General features: G+C 43.1%; 1 protein-coding gene across 1 annotated transcript in view; it reads right to left on the reverse strand.

Annotated features, from left to right (window-relative positions):
- ODAD2 (outer dynein arm docking complex subunit 2) overlaps window positions 1-22,975 on the reverse strand; it is a 200,311-nt gene extending 177,336 nt beyond the window's left edge. The window contains exons 1-3 of the mRNA XM_088447790.1: window positions 22,897-22,975; window positions 18,113-18,364; window positions 9,654-9,811 (exon numbers count right to left, since the gene is read on the reverse strand). Coding sequence (XP_088303916.1) covers window positions 9,654-9,811; window positions 18,113-18,336 — 382 coding nt within the window. The 5' untranslated portion in view covers window positions 18,337-18,364; window positions 22,897-22,975. The remainder of the gene's footprint in view (window positions 1-9,653; window positions 9,812-18,112; window positions 18,365-22,896) is intronic.
- Between the last annotated feature and the right edge of the window lie 2,103 nt (window positions 22,976-25,078).

Consider the following 25,078-nt stretch of genomic DNA (forward strand, 5'->3'; position numbering starts at 1 on the left):
ACCTGCCAATGGATCTGTTCTAATACAATATGTGGACGATTTGATGTTGTGTTCTGATTCGTTTATGTCATGTTTAAATGATACTAAACTTTTATTGCTTCATCTCTCGCAAACAGGACACAAGGTTTCTAAGGACAAACTACAGCCATGCCAGTCCAGGGTTAAATACTTAGGACACTATCTAACCCAGGGATTACGACATCTGACTACTGACAGAACCAGGCCATACAGACCATGACACTGCCGCAGAACCAACAGCAAATCCATACCTTCTTGGGAATGTGTGGATACTGCAGAATGTGGATCCCAAGTTTTTCTATTTTGGTTTTACCATTACAGGACTTACTGTGCGCAAGCCCCGGAGCGAGAGAGAAATTCTCTCGCTCCAGAGCGAGAGAGAAATTCTCTCGCTCCGAAACTCACTACAAAAGGGATGGCTGTCGATGTTGATCGACAGCTCGACCCATTTTGTAGGCGGGGCGGGGGGGTGGCTACACAAATGGAGGCATTCCTGACGGAATGCCTGCCATTTTGTGGGCGGCCGCACTGACATCACCAGAAAACACCTTTAGAAAACATCACCAGTGATGTCAGTGGGGAGCTTCCTGCGGTTGCCAAGACCCAACCTTAGGGTCTCGTCGCAAGCCCCGATGGTCGCGATGGTCTTGACCATCGCGACCATCAACCTGGTTGATCGCTAAAGCTTTGGGTGGTAACCTACAGCTTAGCTAGTGACCAGGAGGCCGCACTTAAATAAACAAGCGGCCGCCCTCATTCAGATGAATGAGGGCCTTAGTCTCTTCCTCAAAGCCCGATCGTGTCATACACACAGAGGAAACAGAGCAGGCTTTCCTTAATCTTAAGGATAGTCTGACAAGAGCACCTGCATTGGGAATACCTGATTATGAAAAACCTTTTGATTTGCATTGTATGGAAGCTGACGGTTGCGCAGGTGTCCTCACACAAAAACATGGTGATGCCAGTAAGCCCGTAGCATACTACAGTGCACAATTGGACACTGTTACAAGAACACTCCCAACATGTTTAAGAAGTGTAGCAGCAATTGCTCTATTGCTCAGTAAGAGTGAGGATGTAGTATTAGGCCATGATATGATTGATTATACACCACATGCTGTATCTGCTTTGCTGAATTCTGCCCAAACCAGACATGTTTCCTCAGCTAGGTTCACAAAATGGGAACTAGCTCTAATAGCACCTGCAAACGTCACCATTAAACGATGCAGTACGTTAAACCCAGCAACGTATTTACCATATTTGCATCAGGATGCACAAAGGGTGGAGAGAGGTGAGTCGCTGGCAGAAGGTGAGTTTTGCAGGTATACTGATGCACATGACTATATGGAATATTTAAATCAGACCTTTACTGCAAGACCTGACATACGTGATACACCTTTAGAAAACATAGATGTGACATTTTACACGGATGGGAGTTGTCATAGACAAACTGACACTGGAGAGTAATGTACAGGTTATGCTGTTGTAAATGACGAAGACATCATAGAAGCCGAACCCCTTGGTCCACCTCACTCGGCCCAAGTGGCGTAGCTGGTGGCACTAAGGAGAGCATGTGAATTAGCAAATGGCAAGTGTGATAATATCTACACTGACTCTAGGTACACCTTCGGGGTAGCACATGATTTTGGTGCTCTATGGCGTCTAAGAAATTTTATGACAGCAGCAGGCACACCAGTCGCACACTCAAAACATATAAAAGGACTATTGACAGCTATCCAAATGCCTAAGGCAGTAGCCGTCATTAAGTGTAAAGCCCATACATGTGAAGATGATCCAGTGTCACTGGGCAATAACAGGGCAGGGGAAGCTGCCAAATGGGCAGCAGGTTTAAGAGTAAATATGCCAATTAATCAAATGATGATGGTTTTCCAAAAGATTGATATGCAGAAATGAATTGAGATGCAAAATTTGTGTTCCATTCAGGAAAAGGCAGTCTGGAGATCCAAGGGATGTGGGCAAGAGTCCTCTGGAGAGATGGACAAGGTAATCCGGTGGCACCCAAGGCATACTACCCAAGCTTGGCTGAGGCAGCGCACGGTCTGACTCACCTGGGAAAGCAAGGTATGTGCAAGTTGGTCAGGGCATATTGGTGTGCACCAGGTTTCTCTTCCCAAGCTGAAAAGAGGGCAATGTCCTGTTTGACATGCTTAAGGTAGAACATTGGAAAAACAATACCAACCGAGCCATCCCACGTTCCTCCGACAGACGGACCTTTTCAGCTAATACAAATTGATTTCATCCAATTACCACCCTGCAGGAATCCTAAGTATGTATTAGTTTGTACAGATGTGTTTTCTAAATGGGTTGAGGCATATCCAGCTGCCACTAATAATGCTGTGTTTACTGCTAAAAAGATTGTTCAGGAATTTGTATGCAGATACGGCATCCCTAGAATTATTGAAAGTGATAGGGGTACTCATTTCACAGGTGATGTCTTCCAGAACATGTGTAAGTTGATGGGTATTAAAAGTAGACTTCACACCCCTTACTGACCACAAGCCAGCGCCAAGGTGGAGAGGATGAACGGTACTATTAAAAATAAATTAAGTAAGATCATGGCAGAAACTGGACTGGGGTGGCCAGAAGCACTACCACTTGTCCTTCATAGTATCAGGACAACTCCTAGACCCCCCCTCAATCTGTCCCCCTTTGAAATACTGTTTGGTAGACAACCTCATTTGATTATAAGTCCGCAGGAACATTTGAAAAGTAAAAACGAGGTTACTGTAAGGTATCTTATAACAATGAGTAAACAGTTGAAGCAGCAACAGCAGAAACTGAAATTGTTGCCACATGATATGCCAGAAACAAACTGTCATGATGTTGAACCTGGAGAATTTGTTATGATCAGAAATTTCTTGCGTTCAGGTTGTTTGACAGATCTGTGGGAAGGTCCATATCAAGTGTTGCTGAAGAGTACAACTTCCTTGAAAGTGGCAGAGAGAAATACCTGGGTCCATTCCACTCACTGCAAGAAGGTCAACCAACCGGTGGAGAGACAAGCCGGAGTCGAGGCAGATAATGTAGACCTGTCAATTGCGAGTCTGTTCCAGGAGGATTAAAAGTCGCAGTGAGACATCTGAGCTAAAGAAATTTGTAGATCACTGATCCAACAATGGAGTGGTATGCTGGGGTTACGTTTGTGTCTTCTTCCAGAGTTCTCATCATCCTAGTTTGTTTTTCGGGATTTCTGGTTTCTGTGACAGAGAACAGATGACGGAAAGGAGAGCTGATGGTGATATCAATGGAGTGGAGTTGGGAGAAGGAGTGCTAAACCAATCGGGGGAGTATCTGACCAAACCCAGTACAGTAATTGTTAAGAGATCTGTTATTTTGGAAACTCGGAGACAGTGTGAAGGTCTATCGTCTGAGGATTATTGTATGTGTGAGTTTTGTGGGTCCCTAGTCAATGAGAGATGCATCCAACAGTGCCAGCCTAAGTATAACCAGTATTGGGGTGGGTGGTCCTTTAGAGGATTATGGATGATTATGATGCATACTATGCCTTATGTACTCCCTGATGATGTGTATTTTATTTGTGGAAGGAAAGCGTATAAGTGGCTCTCTCCGAGTTCAGAAGGTTTATGCTATCTAGGAAGAGTAGTTCCAGAAGTTATAACCCTTACACATGGTGAAATGCTTGGTATCCATAAAAACACACCATCCCCATATCTTCATACGCATTATGAATACAGTGTCAAAAGAAACATGATATCTGGTGATGTACATAAAGCCACACAATTGATTAGTGAAACAACTGGCTTTCAAGTTTTAGTAGCACTGGATCCTACCAGGATCACTCGGGGTACTCTAAATTTCAGATATATTCAAGATCTTGCTAAATTAATTGATAATATCCCCGAGATGTATGATGACACGTTTAGGTATACAGGTAGGGAGTTACAAGCTTATAAGTAAGAACTTGTGCAACATAGGCTAGTGTTAAATTATTTAACAGCTGTCACTGGAGGGTATTGTGTAACTTTGGCCAGCCAATTTGGTGTCAAGTGCTGCACGTATATTACAAATAATACTAGTGACCCCTGTTGATGTTAAATAAAAATGGAGTCAGTATTGCCTGAAATAAAGGAATTATTTAGGTTGTATATTAATATATGTGTTTGTAGCTTTTACAGTGATTCAGATGGATATGGGTTAAAATATCTTTTATAATCAGAAAATAAGTAATAAAACTGTCTTTTACTGTGGACTACATGATATGTGAAGTTGGAAGTCTGTCAGACTGTGGCGTGATACATTTGAGCCTATTTTCATGTTTGCTTGAAGAGACAACCCCAACCTTTCGAGAAGATTTCATCTAAGATGTCATGATGACTAGAGCATAAGATGTCAAAGATCACAGACTCAACATCTGATATTAATTACTCATTCACTAAGAAACCCAACCCCGTTACATGCATTATTGTATATTGTCACAACCCTTTCCCTATGCATCAACCAATCAAATATCTCGATTGTAATATACATGGAAACACCCTCTTGTTAATGATTTTGTAATTTATGTAACTGTTGTGTATATAATCCCTTATTTACTGGTACATTGCCAGAGGGATCTGACTGATACTCCATGTGCTAACCCCTCCACGTTACTCTGCGCAGAATAGTGGAGGTATTGCTTTAATAAACCTATATCTGTTTTATCACAAACTGACGGTCTAAGAATTCTGCCTTATCATCCTAAGGAGGTGATAGACCGGAAGATGGACGAAATTCTGCAGGTGAAGTGGGAATTTTGGAAGAACCGTGATGCTTCAGTGGCTGAAGTAGAGCAGAACGTAGAAGAATGGGCTTCTTGGTTTGACCCAGTGAAATGGTTCTCCGGTCTAGGAGAGTGGGTCCAGGAAATAATTGCTAACATAGGTAAACTCCTGATCCTTATATTGGTTTTCATCTTAGTAATTGGCATATGTGTCAGGTGTGTTCCTGCTGTGTTGAAATGTGGAAAATGTAATGCTAAAGTAAACCGTAAGAATGAAATCATGATGGTGGTAAGCAATGATAGTATGAATACCAAGGTAAATGAAGAACTGCATTACAACCCTGAACTAGAATGTACCGTCAGATGATGTATAGATTTAGCCATGCATGAAATGTATTATGAAATGTTATTTTAAACATCTTAAATAATGTAAGTCCCTATCCCATTCAAAACTTCCTTTATAGGTTAGGTGCATCCCCACATCTTTCCCATGATCTTCCAAGATCCGCGGTGTGCGTATAAGGGTAGTTTTATGTCCCTCCCAGAGACACATTATTGATGGTTTAAGAACCACCTTGTGCCAACCCATAATATAACATTAAATAATATGTCATAGTGTAAGACAAAAAATAAATTTAATACCAGAGTGTGATAGCGTATTGTTTGCTATCAAAGGGTGGACTGTCGAAGGCGGATGATTGACTGAGACCAGATCTTAAGTTAATATCGGGCGACGCCATTTTATGTTGCCCCTGATGATGCCATCTTGCGTCGTCAGCATGAAACCATTGTGTGCGATGCTAAATTGCTATTATTAACATTGTGCAACTACATTGCAACCGCATATCGTTAAAAGTCCTACCATACCCCATACTCACATTAAATCATACATATAATATACAAGACGCACAGTGCACAGTTGCGCTGTTTATCAAAACACTCTGCACACAAAACGCACCACGCATATTAGCGACTACACGCAATATCCCCACACTGACACATTGCATACTTACACAAGAAGGTTCCCTAGCATTTAGGTTAATATTAAAGGTTTTATATGTTATCAAATCTATTGTGAAATGCAGGTATTTGATATCTAGGGTTTAGTACATGATAAGCAGACTGTGTTTGGTGGTATTCTAAACCACTGTTTATTTGCAGATTTCCGGTTCCATCGGCAAGGGGATCGCAACATGCGTCTGCAAATTATGGATCATAGGGAGATAGGCATTGAAATGTACTCTGTAATGTAATGTTTATAAGCCAGTTTAGACTTGTTCTTCGGCAGGAAAACGCACACAAAGAGCTGTTGGAGGGATAAACTATTACAATACAAACTGACCTATGAACTGTATCGTAACAGAAGAACCAGGAGGAAGAACCAATGGGATTATGCCAACTCGTTCTATTGTATTGCCTGTCTCTGCAAGGGTACATATGCAAGCACTCTAGATTTGGTAGTTAGTCATCGTTTTCTTTCTGTTGGCGGAGGTTTCATAGTTGATGCCGGGAAATCTGGTTCCAGAGTGCATGCATATGTATCGACTGTACCTTGTATTTTGTATAACCTTTGTGCTAATTGTATTATAGATCAAGGCGTGTAACTATATGCTTTTTAGGTGAATAATAACTTTTGTGCTTTGGAACCACACTCAAAGTCTGGAAAGAGATTATTTCATATGCGTACGCAACGCTAAACAGCGACTTTATGGTATAAAGGTTAAATAGGAATTCATACCTGGCTGTGGCATCAGTCCCCAGCTAGAAACGGTCCAGAGCTGGTTTTAAATATAAACCTCACACCATTTTTTTTTCTCCATATATTTAAAACCAGCTCTGTCTCTGTTGCCTGGTGCTGTATTTTAAATTACTGTGGAGTCCTACACATTTTTTTCCCTGTAATTTTAAGAACAAGGACTAGCAGGCAAGTCCGGGGCTGGTTAGTCTTTTGGGGGGGGATCTCACGTCATTTTTTTTTAACCATTAACCCGTTTTTTACAGGTACAACACAAGCATGCTAGGGAGAGTTGTGCAGAGAGAAATCACTGCAATCTCGGGTTACATAACTCACTCGAGCTTGTTTACAAATCACCCGAAAATCTTGACCTACATCACCATCGGCAAACTCGTTTAGCCTCAAATCGCCTGTTGGTAAATTTGAGAGATAAAAAGAGATTAAATCACCCGAGTTCAGGCAAATTCCAGCGAGATCAATCACTTTGCAAATCGGGACAATCCCAATTCTTAGTAGATTTACCCCCTTGAACCATAGAGCAACCTCATTATTTTGTTGATGAGGCGTATCATCTCAAAATGAATGTCTCTTCCACACAATGCCCATCAGTATGCACTCTTCATTTCTCACCTCCCTTCAGCAATTAATAATGCGTTTCACTGGGCTGAAAGGAAGTCTCAAATTCGGGCCCGCATTCTACCGCAGCAGGTGGCCTTGACATCTCCAACTTTTGAAGATATTATTATTCTGCTCACCTTACGCAATATCCCTAGTGCAGGGGTGGGCAAAAAGCGCCCCCCAGTTGTTGTAACACTACACATCCAAGCATGCCATGTTTGCTATTTGGCCATGCTCAAACTATTGCAAGGCATACTGGGATGTGTAGTTCATCAACAGCTGGCGGGCTGCTTATTTCCCACCCCTGGTCTAGTGCCATTCTACCCCAGGTATTAGAATGTGAGTGGACACTGATACGTCGGTGATCTGTGGCTTTCCTATTTGCTCCCTGCTTTGATTGCCACCATACACGGGACTCCCTCCTTCTTTGAGCACACACTCTGTCCTCCACTTCTTCATTTCTGTCTGGAGACAATGTATCAAAATGGCTAACTTATCTCCCTCCCCATCACCAGTTATTCCTCTATGAGTAATTCAGCCTTCCCCCAAGCCCTTTAGCCTCATATGTCACCAGTATGTTGCAGAGCAGGCATTTTAATACTAAACAATCTTTCTTCACAAGGGGTCTTCCCTCAATTCTCTGATCTAGAAATCAGCAAGGCTGATGCAGAGGATAATTCCATCAGTGTTAGCAGGGCAGGCATGTCTTCCACTTTTTAAGGCTACCCTCCTAAGTAGACCACAGTTTTCGTTAAAAAAAACTCTGCAATTCTAAACATTCCTTAAAGGGCCTTATATCTATGCTGTACACTACTCTCCTACCTATCCAAACAGTGGTAAATAATCTTTGATACTAAATGTTAAGCTAATTTTGGTGTATCCTTAGACCAAAGGGAGTGGTGGGACATCTTCAAAGAGGTTGCGAAATTCTACATTAATGTTTGCATTAAGGAGAACCCTTATATAATGCTATCTTGGTGGTACTACATTCCTACTAGATTCAGCATTATCATTTCAGATACCTGCTGGAGGAATTCTACCTTTCCGGGATCAATCCTGCATACCTGGTGATACTGCCCTACATTTATACCATTTTGGGTGGAAGTCGACTAATTCCATCTGACCCTAGACACATAATGTTACCTCTCCTTGTTCCAGACTTTCTCAAGCATGTCCATAAATTGCCTAGGCATATCTTTAATGCGGCACATGCCTTATTGCAGTTTCATTGAAAAAACCCTTTCATCCCACCAATGCCACAGTCTGCAGCCGTGTTTGTACACGTATCAAATGGAATAAATGTCTAGTGCTTTCAGAAAATCCTCACACTTTCCTAAAACATGGGCTCGATGGACCTTCATCTATGATTTGGACCCTGCCCTCTGTACGTGGAAACCTTGGTACCTGCCAGTGTTAGCACTCTCTCTGGAGCTGTTACACACATGATGACTCCCTCCCCCCCCCCACACACACACACACACACACTCGCCTCCCTCTACCCCAATCCCTAGCCCCAAACCTTCTCGCCGACTCCCTCCCCGATTTATTAATAAAAGGTTAATCATGAGCCTTTGGTCTTACATATTTTGATCTTGTTACCGTTTGGTACCATTTGTTTACGACTAATATGTGTCTACTGCAATTTCAGTGTAACATTTTACTTGTATTCTCCTGATGGTTTTAAAAAAATAGTATTTGCATAAAAAAAATCACAATCCACAATAGATTACTCTGCTCCCTCTCTCCCCGGTGGTTACCATGGGGACGCCAGCGCAGTGTGGCTCTAATGCATGCCCAGACTGAAAACATTAGCCAGTTGCATCTGACATCAACAATGCGTCCACCTCTGAATCAGACCCTGTGTCAGGGAAGTCTAAAAGGTAGCTTACACCATGGGGTATATTTACTAAAGTGCAAGTTTTTAAAAGTAGAGATGTTGCCCCGAGCAACCAATTAGATTCTAGCTATTGTCATCTAGAAGGTGCTAGATAAAAGTTAAGTAGAATCTTATTGGTTGCTATGGGCAACATCTCCACTTCTAAAAACCTGCACTTTAGTAAATATGCCCCATGACTTTACTTCTGGGTCCCTGTGAGACCACCAGGCCGCAAGAGGCAATTACTGGAGAGGCATCCTTCAGGTCCCTTTCAGAAAAAATGCCTATAGGTTACCATGGCTAAAGACATCTAAAGATGAAGTTAGCTAATGGGGACAAGCTCCAAAAATCAAGCTTTTTGGAGACTGGTAAATGGTGCATTATCGCAACCCCCATAGAAAGCTATGGGGACTGCTGCTGCAATCGTTTAAAGGGGTATATCCGATATCTGCTGCATTACCCACTTCTTAGATAGCTACATTCTCAGAGGACTGACCACAACTTTTAGAATAAAAAGGCACCTTAGGACTCGAGAGAGAAAAAAAAAAGACCCATGAGGACAAGTAATTACTGAGAATGAGCCCTACAGAACATGTTCATGGCATGCTACACGTATATGCAGGATGTAATTACTTTGTTCTACACATAAGTGCAGTAAAGTGACTAACCTTCCAAGCAAGCCTGGGTTTCTTTTAACTTTTTATCGCGGGCAAGCTGTAAAAAACGTGACAAGTGTTTAAAGCTCCTGATTTTCACTGTAGAAGAAGCCAGGAGGAGCAATGGGTTGTTATCTTCGTCTTTATCTTCAGACTTCACCATGGTGTCACTGAAATGATAGGATGAGTGCCAAGCTGCAGTCAGTACTGTATTATAAGGGATAAATCACAGGTCACAGTCAGGGCCGGCAACAGAAATCTTGGGGCCCGTTATACAGATATTTCTGGGGCCCCCCGTCGATCCCTACCCCTTGCCGATGCCTGCAGTGACAGCCAGGGCCATGCTGCATTCGGCGCATGGCCCCGCTAACTAAATTGCCTACTGGATCTGCATGCAGGATGTCACTGACGATGCGTGGGAGCGCGTTTCGTCATCAACATATAGAAACATATATACATATATGTATAAATAATAAATATACATACATATATAGACATATACATATATAGTATATATAGATCTGTATGTACATATGTGAAAATGAAGATTACAGCGCCAATCCAGTCTAGAGACTTCTTGTTATAGGTCCACTCTCTGTATCTTATTTTACTATAAATATATATAAATTAAAAATATCAAGCACTCCCTGCAAATATGGGTGTCAGCTCAACCAGTAGAAAATGTATCAGTGGTGATCTGATACACAAAAACAAATAAAATTAATGGAACAGGAATGTGAGCGCCAATTGTGCTTGTATAAATAATGTGCTAAAATATAAAGTGCCAAGTGAAAAAATATAATAATGAGCTCCCAGAAAATACTATCTGATCGCCATATTTCAATAAGTGTTACCAAAATGCATAAATGTGTAAAATATATGTGAATAAATAGATATATATCTATATATGATAAAAGGTGTATAAAATATAAAAACAAATTTATTTATAAAAAACAATGCTTTTTACCTTATAAAAAGGGAAAATTATACAAACAACATAAAATTGTGCTATTACAAGGGTAAAAAATTTTTTTAAAAGATACAAGTAAATGAGATTAAGATAGGCTTATCTGATTATGGAAACTGGTAAGTTCATGAGAGAAGGTAAAAAGCATTGGTTTTTATAAATAAATTTGTTTTTATATTTTATACACCTTTTATCATATATAGATATATATCTATTTATTCACGTATATTTTACACATTTATGCATTGTGCTAACACTTATTGAAATATGGCAATCAGATAGTCATTTCTGGGAGCTCATTATTACATTTATTCACTTTGCACTTTATATTTTAGCACATTATTTATACAAGGTTATACAAGCACAATTGGCGCTCACATTCCTGTATGTACATATATCTATATATATATATCTATATCTTTATCTGTCTATCTATCTATCTAGATAGATAGATACGATCGGGATGCCGGGCGCAGGTCTCCCGGCGTCGGGGAAATGTCAGGCGTCTACATCTAGACGCCCGGCATTTCATCCCTCGCTGGGATATGACATTCGGGAAGCCGGCATTAAGTCAGCCGGCTTCCCAATTGTATACCCCCTGCAATGCCCCATGTAGTGTCCCCATATTATGCCGCCAGTTGTAAGGCAGGCTCCTGTAGTGCCCCCAGTAGTAAGGCAGGCCCCTGTAATGCCCCCTGTAGTGCCCCCATATTATGCCCCCAGTAGTAAGGCATGCCCCTGTAATGCCCCCATATTATGCCCCAGTAGTAAGGCAGACCCCTGTAATGCCTCCATAGTGCCCCCATATTACGACCCCAGTAGTAAGCCCCCCCCCAGCGCATACCGACATACACACACAAAAAATAAACAATACTTACCTTAAACCCCGCTCCAGTGCCTGCTGCCGTCAGTCCCCGGCGCCTGCTCCTCGGAACTATGGGAGTGACATGAGTCATGACATCACTCCCATAGTGCACTGCGGGACCCGGAAGCCGGAGCTCAAGAGTGAGCTCCATCCTCCGGCTGCCGCTGGTGCCGGGCGGAGAGAGAAGAGAAGGAGCCAGGTGCCCGCTGGTAACCGGCAAATGGAGGGTGCAAGGGGTGCGATCCGCTGTGTCCCATAGCAACCGCACCCTCCGTAGTTACGCCACTGCCCTGAGCCCTCGGGGCCCCTCAGAACCTCGGGACCCGGCACAGGTGTGCCCCTAGTCCCCCACCTGACGCCGGGCCTAGTCACAGTTTGCATTATGCAATGAGTGTGCCAGACATGTACAGTATGTAACACATAGGACATATTCAATCGAGCGGAATGTTTAGCGAGGTAAAAATCTTGCACCCCTCGCACCCAATTTTGCGCTCTGATACCCGCGGTAACCAATTAAAAAAAGCGGTCGCAGGGTTTCAGATCTGAAAACACTGCGCCGGTTGAAAAAAAAAAAATTCTACACTTACCTGCCCGGGGGTCTCCACGGCTCCTGATGGCCTCACCTCCATCTTCTCACTGGAGAGGGTGCGTGCTGCTGGGGGTCCCGAGAGCTGCTGGGATGCTCCAGGCGCTGGTGGGAGGAGCAAGGGCTGCTGGGAGATGTAGTTCTCCCAGCGCCCATTACGGGGGGGCACATAGACACTGGAGGGGCACACACACCGGGGGCCACACACACACAACACTCATACACACACACACACACTCACTCATACACTCTTACAAACACTAAAACACTCACACACACTGACATACTCACCCTGCTGTAGAAGACCCGGCTTCCGACACTGGATGCAGAAGACAGCGCTACAGAAGGTAAGTAATTAAGGACTAATAAATCTAATTGAAAACTTCCAATTGCTTAATTAGTCCTCAGGGGGGGGTGCCGTCGGGGTCCCAGAGCAAGTCCCGCTGATTTTTCCTAAAATTAACAAAAATCAAAATCAGACTTGCCCTGGAGGTGCGAGAATAAAAACCTCCCGGCGCTCCCGGCGCTCAAAAAAAAAAAACACCTAACTGAAAAACCTCGCAGGTGCGGGATTTTTGCTTTTCTCGCCCCTAATTGAATATGACCCATACAACGCCAGAAAGCTTATTTACTGACCCAAATTTCACCATATTTTTCATGACCAAAAATACTCTTCTTTCATAATTGACACAAGCCTTTGCACAAGAAAGTCGGGGTGACAACAAGGGGGTGATGTTAATAGGAGTTCCCGGAACTAGTCAATTTAGCGAGCTGTTAGTCTGACTAAAGGATTACTTCTTGCACCCTCCTGAGGGTGCGAACAGAAATCGACTAAAGTGCCGTCCGTGAGCCTGTTCGCCAGCCTAGCGCAGCGATAACACCTGGCACTTTAGTCGGAGAATGCTGGTTCTCGTGACTAAACACCCAGGTTGAGACCCTAGAATCAGCATTCTCCGACTTAAGTTGCTATAGTCGGTCTAAACAGCGCGCTGAATTGAATAGCTCCGGCACCAACTTTCACCTTGCGGTTAATTGAAACGCCCCAAAGAGTCTAAACCATATAAGCACATTTATTTAGACAAATTGTGCGCTGTTACCTTTGTCAAATAGGTGTAAATAGGAAAAATCTATTGGGGCTCTCAATGAGATGACCATTTGTCTGTTTGCTTAAAGTAAAATCCAAAAATGTGAACTGTGCATGCCCACAAAAAAATGTATACGCTTACGCCAGGGATGGGGAACCTCAGTTCCGGGGGCCATATAAGGCCCGTGGAATCATTTGGTCTGGCCCTCGAAGCTATTTTCTGCTAGCCTCATCTGGCTATGGCAGAATGGTACCCTGCAGCCAGAATCTATGCAGCAGTACCACCTGCAACTGTAACACCGCTGCCCTTACAGCTCCCCGGAGCATCCTGAGGATGCTCCGGGCATTGCTGTAATCACCGGCGATTGTGACCCCACCCCTGTGTGACGTCACACGGAGGGGCGTGGTCTGCACTGGGCCCGCAAATAATGTTATATATATAAAAATGGCCCTCGGCAGAAAAAAGGTTCCCCACCCCTGCCTTACGCCCATATTAGGATCTGTCACTTGCGCCACTTAGTGCTCATAGAGGGCAGAGCGCTCATATGGAGTCTGAGCACAGCACAGAGACACAGATATGCCTGTCAGTAGAAATATCAATTGTGGGTGACTGAGACCTTGTGGAAATACATGTTGTTGTTGATCGAAGAGACGCCTTTGAAGCTGATAGGACTAGAGCTTTCTTCATTGATCATGCTCAAGGTCATAACAGGGCTTAAACACACCCTGTGCCAACTCCGCATGGAGGGGGAGGGGCAGGTAGCACCGCTGGGTGCAGGACTGACTTGGAGCATCTTGAGGACGCTCCAAATCAGCTGCACACACTGCAAGGGAGCCTGTCTGGAGCGTCTTAAGGATGTTCCAGTGGCACCGCAACAGTGATCCTGGATGCAGGGTGCCGTTATAAGTACCTTTCTAGCCAGAAGCAATGGCCTGGGGAAACACAATGGTGCCGCCCGCAGAGCCTTGCACTCTGGCCCTGATTCAGAACCGGACACTCTGACAGACCGCTTGCTCTGAATCAGGGCCGTCCCTCTTACTTTTTGGAGCGGCCTCCTGGCCGCTCGCATAGCTGTGGGTGACAACCCACAGCTATAGCGAGCGGCCAAAATGATGGTCGCGATGGTCAAGACCATCGCGACCATCGGGCTTGCGACGAGACCCTTGTGGTAGGGTCTCGTCTGCCGCAAGCCCTGGAGTGCTTTTGGCTCTATCAGAGCCAAAAGCACTCCCACTGACATCACTAGTGATGTCAGTGGGGCCGGCCCCAGACGGTAGGTGTTCCCATGGGAACGCCTCCGTCTGGGCAGCCACGCCCCCGGAACATCACTAGTGATATTGTACCGTGTGTAGCTAGCTTAAGTTTAAAATGTTGCAATTTTCCAAAAATAATTTTGATTGAATTGAAATGCAATATATTGACTTGAATGGCAGCAAATTAAAAGTTTGCTTTAGTATACAATGCATGGAAACGGACAAATGAATAAAAATAACCACCTGACCTGTGGAAACCTGGAGGTTTCCAATGTTTCTTAAATAATCTCGCCTAATATTTTATCTACAAAAGGTACAATTTATTGCAGTGGGCCTGATATAATACACATAATTCTGCTTCTGTTTATGTTACACATAAAACAGATATCTTGTCTTCAGGATCTTTTTATTAGGTGAGAACTGCAGTGTCTGCACATGTCACCTACTATCCACAATAGGATCCAAGCTTTAAAAGTTGAAATAAATGTTTCCACTGTATTACTTACTAGAAAGCTAATAAACAATACACATTAGCAATAAACAATATTTCATTTATTACTCTTCAGAATGAATCATCCTATTAATCCTGTAGGAGTTAGTCACGTTCCTGAGGCATGAGGCACCATATGGCTGTTTCCACTATAAATACCTTTTGTAAAACAGAAATAGAAGTACTACTATTGAACACTTATTTGAACACATATTTTAGTCTTCTATGACGGCATATACATTGATATAAATTATGAAAAGACACTATTAGCCTATATTAAAGTAGCTTTTAGCCTGTGAGTTTGTGTTTTCAGATAGGAATCTAACTCCTTGGATACTTCTAATATCCCTATTGTTTACGGTAGAGGGCGTCTCATAAATATGTAATGTGTTATTCTACATACAGTATGTCCATTTTATATACATATTGTGTATAATGGGAGACTTGGCCTAAAGGTATGAAGCCATAATAGCATCTCAGTCCATAAACTACCATTACAACAGCCCTCCAGTTAGGGATATTATTAAACAGATAAATGTGTAAACTCTACAGAGCCTATTTATAAAAGCAAAAAACGGATTTATACAGCATTTTGAGGGAGAATTTTTATTTTATTTCTGCGTATGTAGTAAACAGAATAGTGCATAGAATTCACAGATTTCTCTGCCTTTTCGTTTTTGTTATATACCTGCAGCCCCCATGAGTAGCAATAGGGGCTGTGCAGGTCCGGTATTTATAAAGATGTGAGAAGCTCCCTCTGCAGCCATTCTGAGCATGCACAAGTAGGCACATGGGCACTGGGCTTTAATCATATGTTGCAGTCTTTCAAGTTTGTGATATGGCAAAAGAAGCACGCCACAGTTTTCTCTCCGTCGGGACAGGTTCTTTTTGAGTGCACTGCCCTGGCAGTTCTTTTTATATAAATATTCCTCATTTTTAACTAAATACAGCCCTAAATCTGTGGTTCTAGAAAATTAAACTGAGCTAAAACATAGTGCAACCCTTGAGATTTTTCAGTACTTCTAGTTTTCTAATTTACGGATTTGTCTGCCTTAAACTGGAAGTATGCATGCACCTCACTGTACGAGAGGCTGTGAAAGAAAAACAGGTTGGTTTTGTGCATTTTAAATTACTGCCGCTTTTAAAAAAGACGGGCAGACTCACCAGGTATACCTCATGGGGATATATTTACTAAAGTGCGGGTTTTTAGAAGTGGAGATGTTGCCCATAGCAACCAATCAGATTCTACATAACACTCATCTAGCACCTTCTAGAACATAATAGCTTGAATCTTATTGGTTGCTATGGGTAACATCTCCACTTCTAAAAACCGCACTTTAGTAAATATACCCCATGAAGTTAGTTTTGCAGAGGGTGGGTCCCAAGTCCTATATATGTAGAGGGTTTTGTTTCCCACTTAGTTATTATTAACAGGGCCGCCATCAGGGAGGGACTGCCTGGCCTCAAGTCCTGGGCCCGGAGGGAAGGGAGAGAGAGGGGGGCCTGGTTTGCAGCGGTGCTACACCACACTGGCAGACAGGGATGCAGGAAGAATTCATACAATCAACGCCAGCGGCAACAAGCCAGCCTGAGATTGCGGAAGGGCAGCCAATCAGGAGCGGCCGCTCTTGACTGGCTGCCGGTCTGCGAGCTGTGATTGTCTCACTGCCGGCTTTTGAAATGCCATCAGAGCTGCTGTATGTGAATTCTCCTGGTCTGCCGTCCCTAGCTGCCGCTGCAGCACCGCTGCCACCCGGGCCTCTGTCTCTGAAAAAGAGTCAGCGCAAATTCTACCTGGCTGGCTGCACCAGCGCAGCCAGCTGAAAAGACAGGTACTCCCTGAACTTGCCCTGTGCTCTCCCCCATGTTCCAGCCAGCCTTCCCTGTCCACCCCGCTGTTTCAGCCAGCTTTGCCTGCCCTGCCCCCCCCGTTACAGCCTTCCCTGCCCTGTGCTTACCCCCAAGTCCAGCCAGCCTTCCCTGTACCCCCCCTAGTCAGCCAGCCTTCCCTGCCCTGTGCCTACCTCCTAGTTCAGCCAGCCTTCCCTGTCCCCCCCACTCAGCCAGCCTTCCCTGTCCCCCCGAGTCAGCCAGCCTTCCCTGACCTGTGCCTCCCCCCTAGTCCAGCCAGCCTTCCCTGTCCCCCCCATAGTCAGCCAGCCTTCCATGCCCTGTGCCTCCCCCTAGTCCAGCCAGCCTTCCCTGCCACCTCCCCCTAGTCAGCCAGCCTTCCCTGCCCAGACCCCGCCATTCCAGTCAGCCTTCTCTGCCCTGTGCCTCCCCCCTAGACCAGCCAGCCTTCCTTGCCCCCCCATCCAGCCAGCCTTTCCTGCCCTGGTTTTTCTGTGGATCCAGCATTTTCACTGTAATATATATATATATATATATATATATATATATGATCTAGCATTTCAATCTAACAACAACTACAGCGCAAAGTTTGAAACTTTTTAAAGCACCAATTGATGTGTCCCACCCCCCAGTGTAGCTCCGCCCACGTCTGCACCCCGGGGCCGGGCTGCTTATCTTGTCAGTACCGGGCCCCACAATTTCTGATGGCAGCCCTGATTATTATTATTATTATTATTATCCTTTATTTATATGGCTCCACTAGGATTCCGCAGCACTTTACAAAGTACATGAACAAGTGAGCGAACAAGAAAACAGTGACTTACAGTACAAAACCATGCAGGATAAGGACATGGTTTATAAACATTGCTGCATTACTAATCATAAGACTCAACAGGCAGCAGGATGTAAGCAACCTGGTGTTAGGTGTCCTTTTGGGGAGTTAGGAGTAAATAATAGTATGAGTAAGGGAAGGACAAGCACATGAGGGAGGAGGGCCCTGCTCGTGAGAGCTTACATTCTAAAACTTAAAAGAGGAGGTACTAAAGAAGATATCTTCTAAAGTTTACCATCAAAAAATCCTGAACCAGATGCATTTAGTTATCTGCAAACTATAATACCGGAGGTTCAGGGTGCGATTAGGTAAATTAAGATGTCTTTTTTTTTTATTAAATATGATTACTAAATAATAAGCCAGGTCAACTCAGGATCAACTAACCACAGTAAGTGCAGCTGGTGATATCTATCTCATACGACAGGAAAGAGTTAAATTAGACTGAATGCCAGAGACATTTTAGCTGAGAAAAAAGCCAGTAATTTAGGCTCGTTAGTGTGCTTTTTAAGTATTACTACTTTTTTTTCTTGGTCTAGCCTCACCTAATATCATAACCAGACCCAAATGCCGATGGCTCCAAATTGGTTTTCCATTCCAGAGGTTCTCTGAAGACAAACTCTGCCTCTTCTGGATGCCGGGAGCTGAAAGCCTCCACATACTTTATGATGTCGTTTAGCAGAGCTTCATTCAGAGGTGTGATTTCCAGCTTGCCAGTTCCATGACCAGCGCTTGTCCACTGAGCAGCTCTGGTCAGTGCCACGCCCATTGGAGCAGCTGCTTTATAGGGATGTCACCTTTTAAAAGAAGTGTAAAAGCACAGTCATACAAACGGCCAAGTTATATGCAAAGATAAACTAATATAATTATCAGTTTTCAACTACTGGAAAATAGCTATAAGGCTTGGACGCTGTTATATAAGCATTTACATGCAAGCAAAGCTACCAACAATTTAAACAATAATTTCATTTTAAAGCACTTTAGTTCTTTTTTAATTTAAATACTAGAAAGACAGAGTGACAGGTGGATAGACAGTAAAATATAAAGAGACATGCCATGAGAATGTAGTCTACTTATAAGTTTTGGAGTAAGTATGGAAAGATAAACACTAATGTTCAAGATTCAGCCAAGGTGCATATAGCCATTCACTTTCATATGGTGGTTGGTAATATACAGTTATTGTTTGTTTATTAGCCTGTAGCAAGGTTGTACACATATATATTTTACTGCATCCATTCATTCATTGTTTTGGAACAATTGGAGATTGCAGAGTCTTGTGGTGATTTTTACTATAGGAACAAAAACAGGTCCAAGGAGCCTATTTATCAAGCTTTTTGCTATAAAATTATGTAGAAACAGCAGTTTCTGCATAATTTTATGAATTGTTGCTCTGTACTAATAACACAATACAGGAGGTTTCACAGAAATCTCCAGCAAAGTGCTAATTAGCATTGCAGATCGCAGTCCCCATTATTATCAATGGGGACTACGATCTGACCCCTACGTATGCAGCGTTGTACACTCATATATATGACTACATTCATTCCTTGTTTTGGAAAGATTAGGGATTACAGAGTCTTGCGGTGGATTTTTACTTTTTACCTTAATTTATATTTCAGAACCTTTTTAGTAGAGATAAGTGGTTCGGTTATGCTGAGAGCTGAACATACCCGAACTTTGGGGTTCCAAGTCGAACCGAGTTCCAGCTCGGATCACTTTGGGGTTCTAAACAGGAATGAGTCCCGACTTGGGTCTTCTCGTCAAGTTTGGAAGTCGGATCTGAAAATGGGATTTCAAGTGTTTTGGATTGCATTTAGTCCCTCCCATATGCTTTCAGGTGCTGTGAGGTGTTCAAAATTGACTGGAAATTAATATTATTGATGTTAATAATACTATAGGAACAAAAACAGGTCTAAGGAGCCTATGTATCAAGCTTTTTTTTTAATAAAATTATGTAGAATATGCAGTTTCTGCATAATTTTATGAATTGTTGCTAAGTACTAAATCACAGAAATCTCTGACAAAGTGCTAATTAGCGCTGCAGATCGCAGTCCCCATTTTTATCAATAGGGATTATGATCAGCCCCCTACGTACCAAACTTCAAAAAGCAAAGCAGGAGTTGGGCCCTGGTCGTTTACACCATCATCAACTGCTTCAAAGTCTATGGAGGCCTACAAGCAAAAAAGAGATCTACCGATTTCTCTCCCGCAGCATCCGGCTGGCGTCGGAAACTGACACTGTGCGCATTCACAAAGACTTCAACAAAATGTTGGAGATATACAGTAACTTGAAGGAATAGCGGATACCACAACCGCTGTTCCTGCAAGTTACACTTTGTACATAGTGAAAATATTTTCATTAAAAATTAAAATATTTACTGTGATACGGATCCTTAATAATCTCAGCAGTACATTAAAACATAGACCCCCAAGTTACATGTTTTTAGCTGTTTTTATTAATTTGTAAAGAAATCCAAAACCAAACCAAGACACTTGAGGGTGGTTTTGCCAAAACCAAAACACGATAATGATTTAGAACCAAAATATGGGGTCTACATTTATTATGTATGGGGCCTACATTTATTATATTTGTTTTCTTTATACTTTCTGTGCTTTCCATTTGTACTAAAGTCAGTTGTCTTCTAATTTTCATTATTAATTTAGGCCATAAACTAGCAGTATCTTTGGAGCAAAACTGAAAAGTAAAATTTATTGAAAGGGGTCATTCTAATCTAAAGGGGTAAAATTTCATGTGATACTGTATATACACTTGTGCACATTGCATCTTTACTGATTTTATTTTGCAAACCTCAGAGTAAACAATGCTCCTCTAAGGCCCCTTATGGTGCGTACACACTGGGCGATTAAAGTGGACGACTGAACGATAACGATATCGTTATCGTTCAGTCGTCCACTTTATCGTCCATTTTTAACACAAAAAAAGATGAACGATGACGACGACGCGCGTTCCCGCGGGTCGTTCGTCATCCTCGTTCATCGGGCTGACATGCAGGCCAACCTGACGACCTCGTCAGGTTGCTGCATGTCAGGGAATGGGTGAGAGAGCCCGGCGCTGAACGATATCGCTAATGATATCGTTCAGCGGCTGTGCTCAATGTCATGAACGACATTGAGCACAGCCTGCCGGGGACACACTAGACGATATCGCTCAGGGAGCATATCGTCTAGTGTGTATGCACCATTAGCCTGGATACCTGCTGAAATTATTTAAGTAGCAATTGGATTCAACTTCTAAATGGATAAAAATTATGTATTCAAGGTAACTGAGTGTGGGTATATATAATAAAAGCAATTAACTGTTGAAGTTTGTGTGTTTTGAAATAAAGCAGATCCTGCTGAATTAACTTAGTGATGGGGACGCCCTTAAAAATTTAACTTTTGGAACACATCTGGGTTTAGCACTTTCTGTACATCAAAACCATTGTTTTATATTATGTCACAGCTCTCATTTCCAAATTTGTATTGCAGAAGATAAACATATAGGATAGATCTTTATTCTGTAATCTAAATAAAAGTTTGGCAGCCAATGACAATAATGCACTACAGCCTGCTGCAAAAGGACTTCACCTGGGTTTATCAGGTCAGCCATTAAAACTGCAGTGCCATTATATCAGAGTTAGGCTGGTATACATGTAACATGTTTATTATTCATACTTTCCTACTTTTGAAAAAGCATTTCAGGGAGATTGTGAAAGCAACACCTATGAGCGTGGCGGTAAAGGGGACGTGTACTGCTACATCTGAGAGGCGTGTCATAACATTGACTTATGGAGCATACACACGGTCAGATTTGTCAGATCTGTCAGATGTCAGATAAACGATTTGAACGATTTTAACAAAGATTTGAACGATTTGAACGATTGAGCGAGGAATAGTCCAAGTCTGACTGCAAACACATCAGATGTCAGATATCGTTATCTGACCATCGGGAACGCGCATCATTCAAATCGTTCATCTGACAGATCTGACAGATATGTCAGATTTTCCTTCAGAATGAACGATTCAACGATTTTTTAAATCGTTATCGTTCAGATTTGAAGAAAAATCTGACCGTGTGTATGCACCATTACATCCAAATGTAAATGCGCCCAAAAGCAGTCGGTAAGATCTATTTGTTGATGAAAACACACTAAAACTTTTCGGAAAATACATGTAGCCATAGGGATCAATGGGGTGGATGTATGATAGCGGCACTTAACGTGCCGCTGTAACGCTTCCCGCTTTGCCTCTTTACCTAGGCGAAGCAGGAAGCACTAACAATGAGATGTATAAGCATCTCATCTGCCGGACAGGGGGAGCGTTAACTCCCCCCTCCGGCTCTACCCGCTAGAGACCACAGCGCATCAGCCTAGTGCTGACGGGCTGTGTGTCAGTCCCGGCCGGCTCCACTGAGCATGCGCAGGATCTCGCAAGTATCGCGAGATCCCCGCGTGCAGCCTGGAGCCGGCAGTCGCCGCAGAAGGGACAGCGCTGTGTCTGCTATGGGGATAAGCTAGCGCCAAGTTGTAGCTGTCGATAATGACCGCTACAGCGGGCCGAACGGTCAGGCGATGTGACCGTTTGTACATGGCCCAGGCTATCGGTGCTGCTATCTTGTAGACAGAAGCGCCGATAATGACAGGGGCGCATAGCGCCCCTTTCGTTTACCGCCCAGACCCCCGATCATACATCATAACGTGCTCTGATACCGCTTCTGGGCTTCATACATCTCCCCCATTGTGCCTTATAACCAATGCAGGGAAATGAAATAAATGATCCCATTTGAATGTATATATCTAAGTTTTTTTTGTAATATATAACAGCTACATAATGGGAGTAAGGTGCGATCAGGGAGATTGGTAGACTCTTCAGGGAGACAGGGAGATTGCTGCTATTTCAGGGAGTCTCCCTGACAATCAGGGAGGGTTGGCAGGTATGTTATTATTTCATATACGTTTGAAATGGCTGACCTGGCGCAACTCTTTCATTTACATCTCTCGGTTCTCTACTCTAATAGCAAAACATGGCAACTGTTGATAATATTGCGCTCCTGCTTTTCCCACATACTTTACAATTGTAAAAACTATTCTGAATTAACAATAGCAAATTCCTTTGATTCTTCGCATAGGAAGTTGGAAAAGCAGGAACAAAGTTACTTACTATATTATATTATCCCACTCTGAAAATGAACACACACACACACTAGACACACACACGATAGACACTTCCTCTTCGTGCCACAACACACTACTGACTAATAAATGTCGTATATGCCATGAATGCAGCCTTCTGTACAATACATATAGAAGTGTAATTACACTATACATACCACAGGTCCGGTGAGCACAAGGCGGGACAGTACCAGGGTCACACACCGAGCAGTGCTCTCGTCTCAAACACTGAGCTACAGCCGCTTGTTACCCGTTACCATGGAGACAGAGCCGCGCCTGCGCACAGCTTGTTTCCCGTTGCCTGGCGATAGAAGTAAACTTATGGGGGCTGACTACGGTCCTTGCTGTGTAAGTACAGTAGCAGCAGCAGCAAGAAGCTGTAGCTCAAGGGTGCTGGTATCTCCAGCTCTACAACAGCCGAAGAGCTGCTAAAATTATCTCTATCTTACTGAGTGTCATAACAATAATTAGTAATCGAATAAATGTCCTCCCATCTGCCTCAGTTATACTTCTAATCATTTTCTGTTAAAATGATTAGAAGTGTAAGCAGATGGGAGGACATTCTATCATTAAACTTTAACACACTATTAACACACTTTCCAGCAACCGTTGGACAACACCAGTTAAATACAGCGCCTTTATGGGAAGAAGTAAAGCAAATATTTATCACTCACATTAAAAAAGTTGACTTAACTATTAGTAGTAGAAGAATAATTGACTTACATAGAGCCACCATATTCTGTTGCACTTTGGGGCATATGTATCAAAGCTTGATGTGAGATAAAATTGTGAAATATATATCACCAACCAATCAGCTCCAAACTAGCATTTCGTAAACACAGCCTGCAAAATGTAAGTTAGAAGCTGATTGGTTGGTGATTTATATCTCACATTTTTATCTCACATCAAGCTTTGCTACATATGCCCCTTATTTAATCTGCCAATCACAAGGCAACATTATCTGAAGTCCAGCAGTGATAAGGTCTGTGAAAGACATCAGATGACAAGTCCATTTTTGAGATGGGCTACCACTTTTGATATTCACCCCAAAACCAGATTTAAATATAATTTAATGATGAAGTGCAAAACAAGCATATAATAGTCACTAGAGGGAATATGAAGCAGGGGGAGGATGACAAAATTTTTGATAGTTGCATACTTTGTGATATGCCCTGTGCTTTCTCTGTCCGGTGCTAGAACCCCAGACTGCCAAAGGAGCGACCTCCAACCTTGTGTGCTACTGCACAGCCAACTGTGTGTCTTTAGGTCCGTCCTACATACTAAAAGGACATGTACCTGAGAGTGAGTGAGAGATGGCGTTACAGAGGCCAGTGACCCTGCTAGTTCAATTGCACCACCATCGCTATACCACTACATGTATATGAGCAGCGCTGTTCTTAAAGATAGATAGATAGATAGATAGATAGATAGATAGATAGATAGATAGATAGATAGATAGATAGATAGATATTCAAAGCAATAGGACCTGGTGCCTTTAGAAGACATTCATTGCAACTGTATATAGGGCAAGGGGCCTACCTATAGTATCCAAAGGACGCTACAGGCGGCATTGCCACATCGTTACTGGCTGCAAGGTGCCGTTCCAGGCACCCTGCTAGCAAGCAGCAAGGGCCATTAGGCAACGATAGGGCCGCCCACAGAGCCTTGCATTCTGTGCGGTAGCCAGGGGCGTATCTATAATGGGTGCAAGGTGTGTGGGGCACACACCGCACACCCTGCACCCATAAGTCTTATACTTACCTGTCCGTAGTGCGGCTCTAGGGTCTACTAATAGCATATAGATCAAAAATATATTTAAATAGCATATGTGCATGCTCCTTTTCTGCATTTTGAAGTGTTTTCCCCTAAAATCATCCATAAATTGTATTTTTGCATTATTTAAATAACTAGCCTATATAAGAAAAGCCTAAAGAGTCTAATTATTATCAATGGGTACTGCCGTCTAAGGCCCTTATTCGGGATATGCAAGCTGTGCTGCCACCAAAGAAACAGGGTCCTGGAGATAGCACCGCCGCTGCCACACAGAACCTGCATTTGGCTTGCAGGGTGCCTGGAATGGTTCCCCTGCAGTCTGTAATGCTGCTTCAGTATTGCTCAGAGCATCCAAGGGATGTTCCTGCCATGCACCCTGCAAGCTGTAGAGCCGCCCGGAGTGTCCTAAAGGTGCTTCGGGCACTGCTCTACTTCCTGCTGCTGGTAGCCTGGCCTTTTTGGCAGGACCAGGACAGAGCCCTGCTCTGGATCTGCTGTGGCCTTGGCTAATTTACCAAACTTGGTCCTGGAAGCTAACCCTCCTTCAGATGGCATTAGCAATTTGTA

The sequence above is a fragment of the Taudactylus pleione genome, unplaced genomic scaffold (assembly GCF_031769625.1).
Source record: "Taudactylus pleione unplaced genomic scaffold, aTauple2 ptg000439l, whole genome shotgun sequence".
NCBI lineage: Eukaryota > Metazoa > Chordata > Amphibia > Anura > Myobatrachidae > Taudactylus > Taudactylus pleione.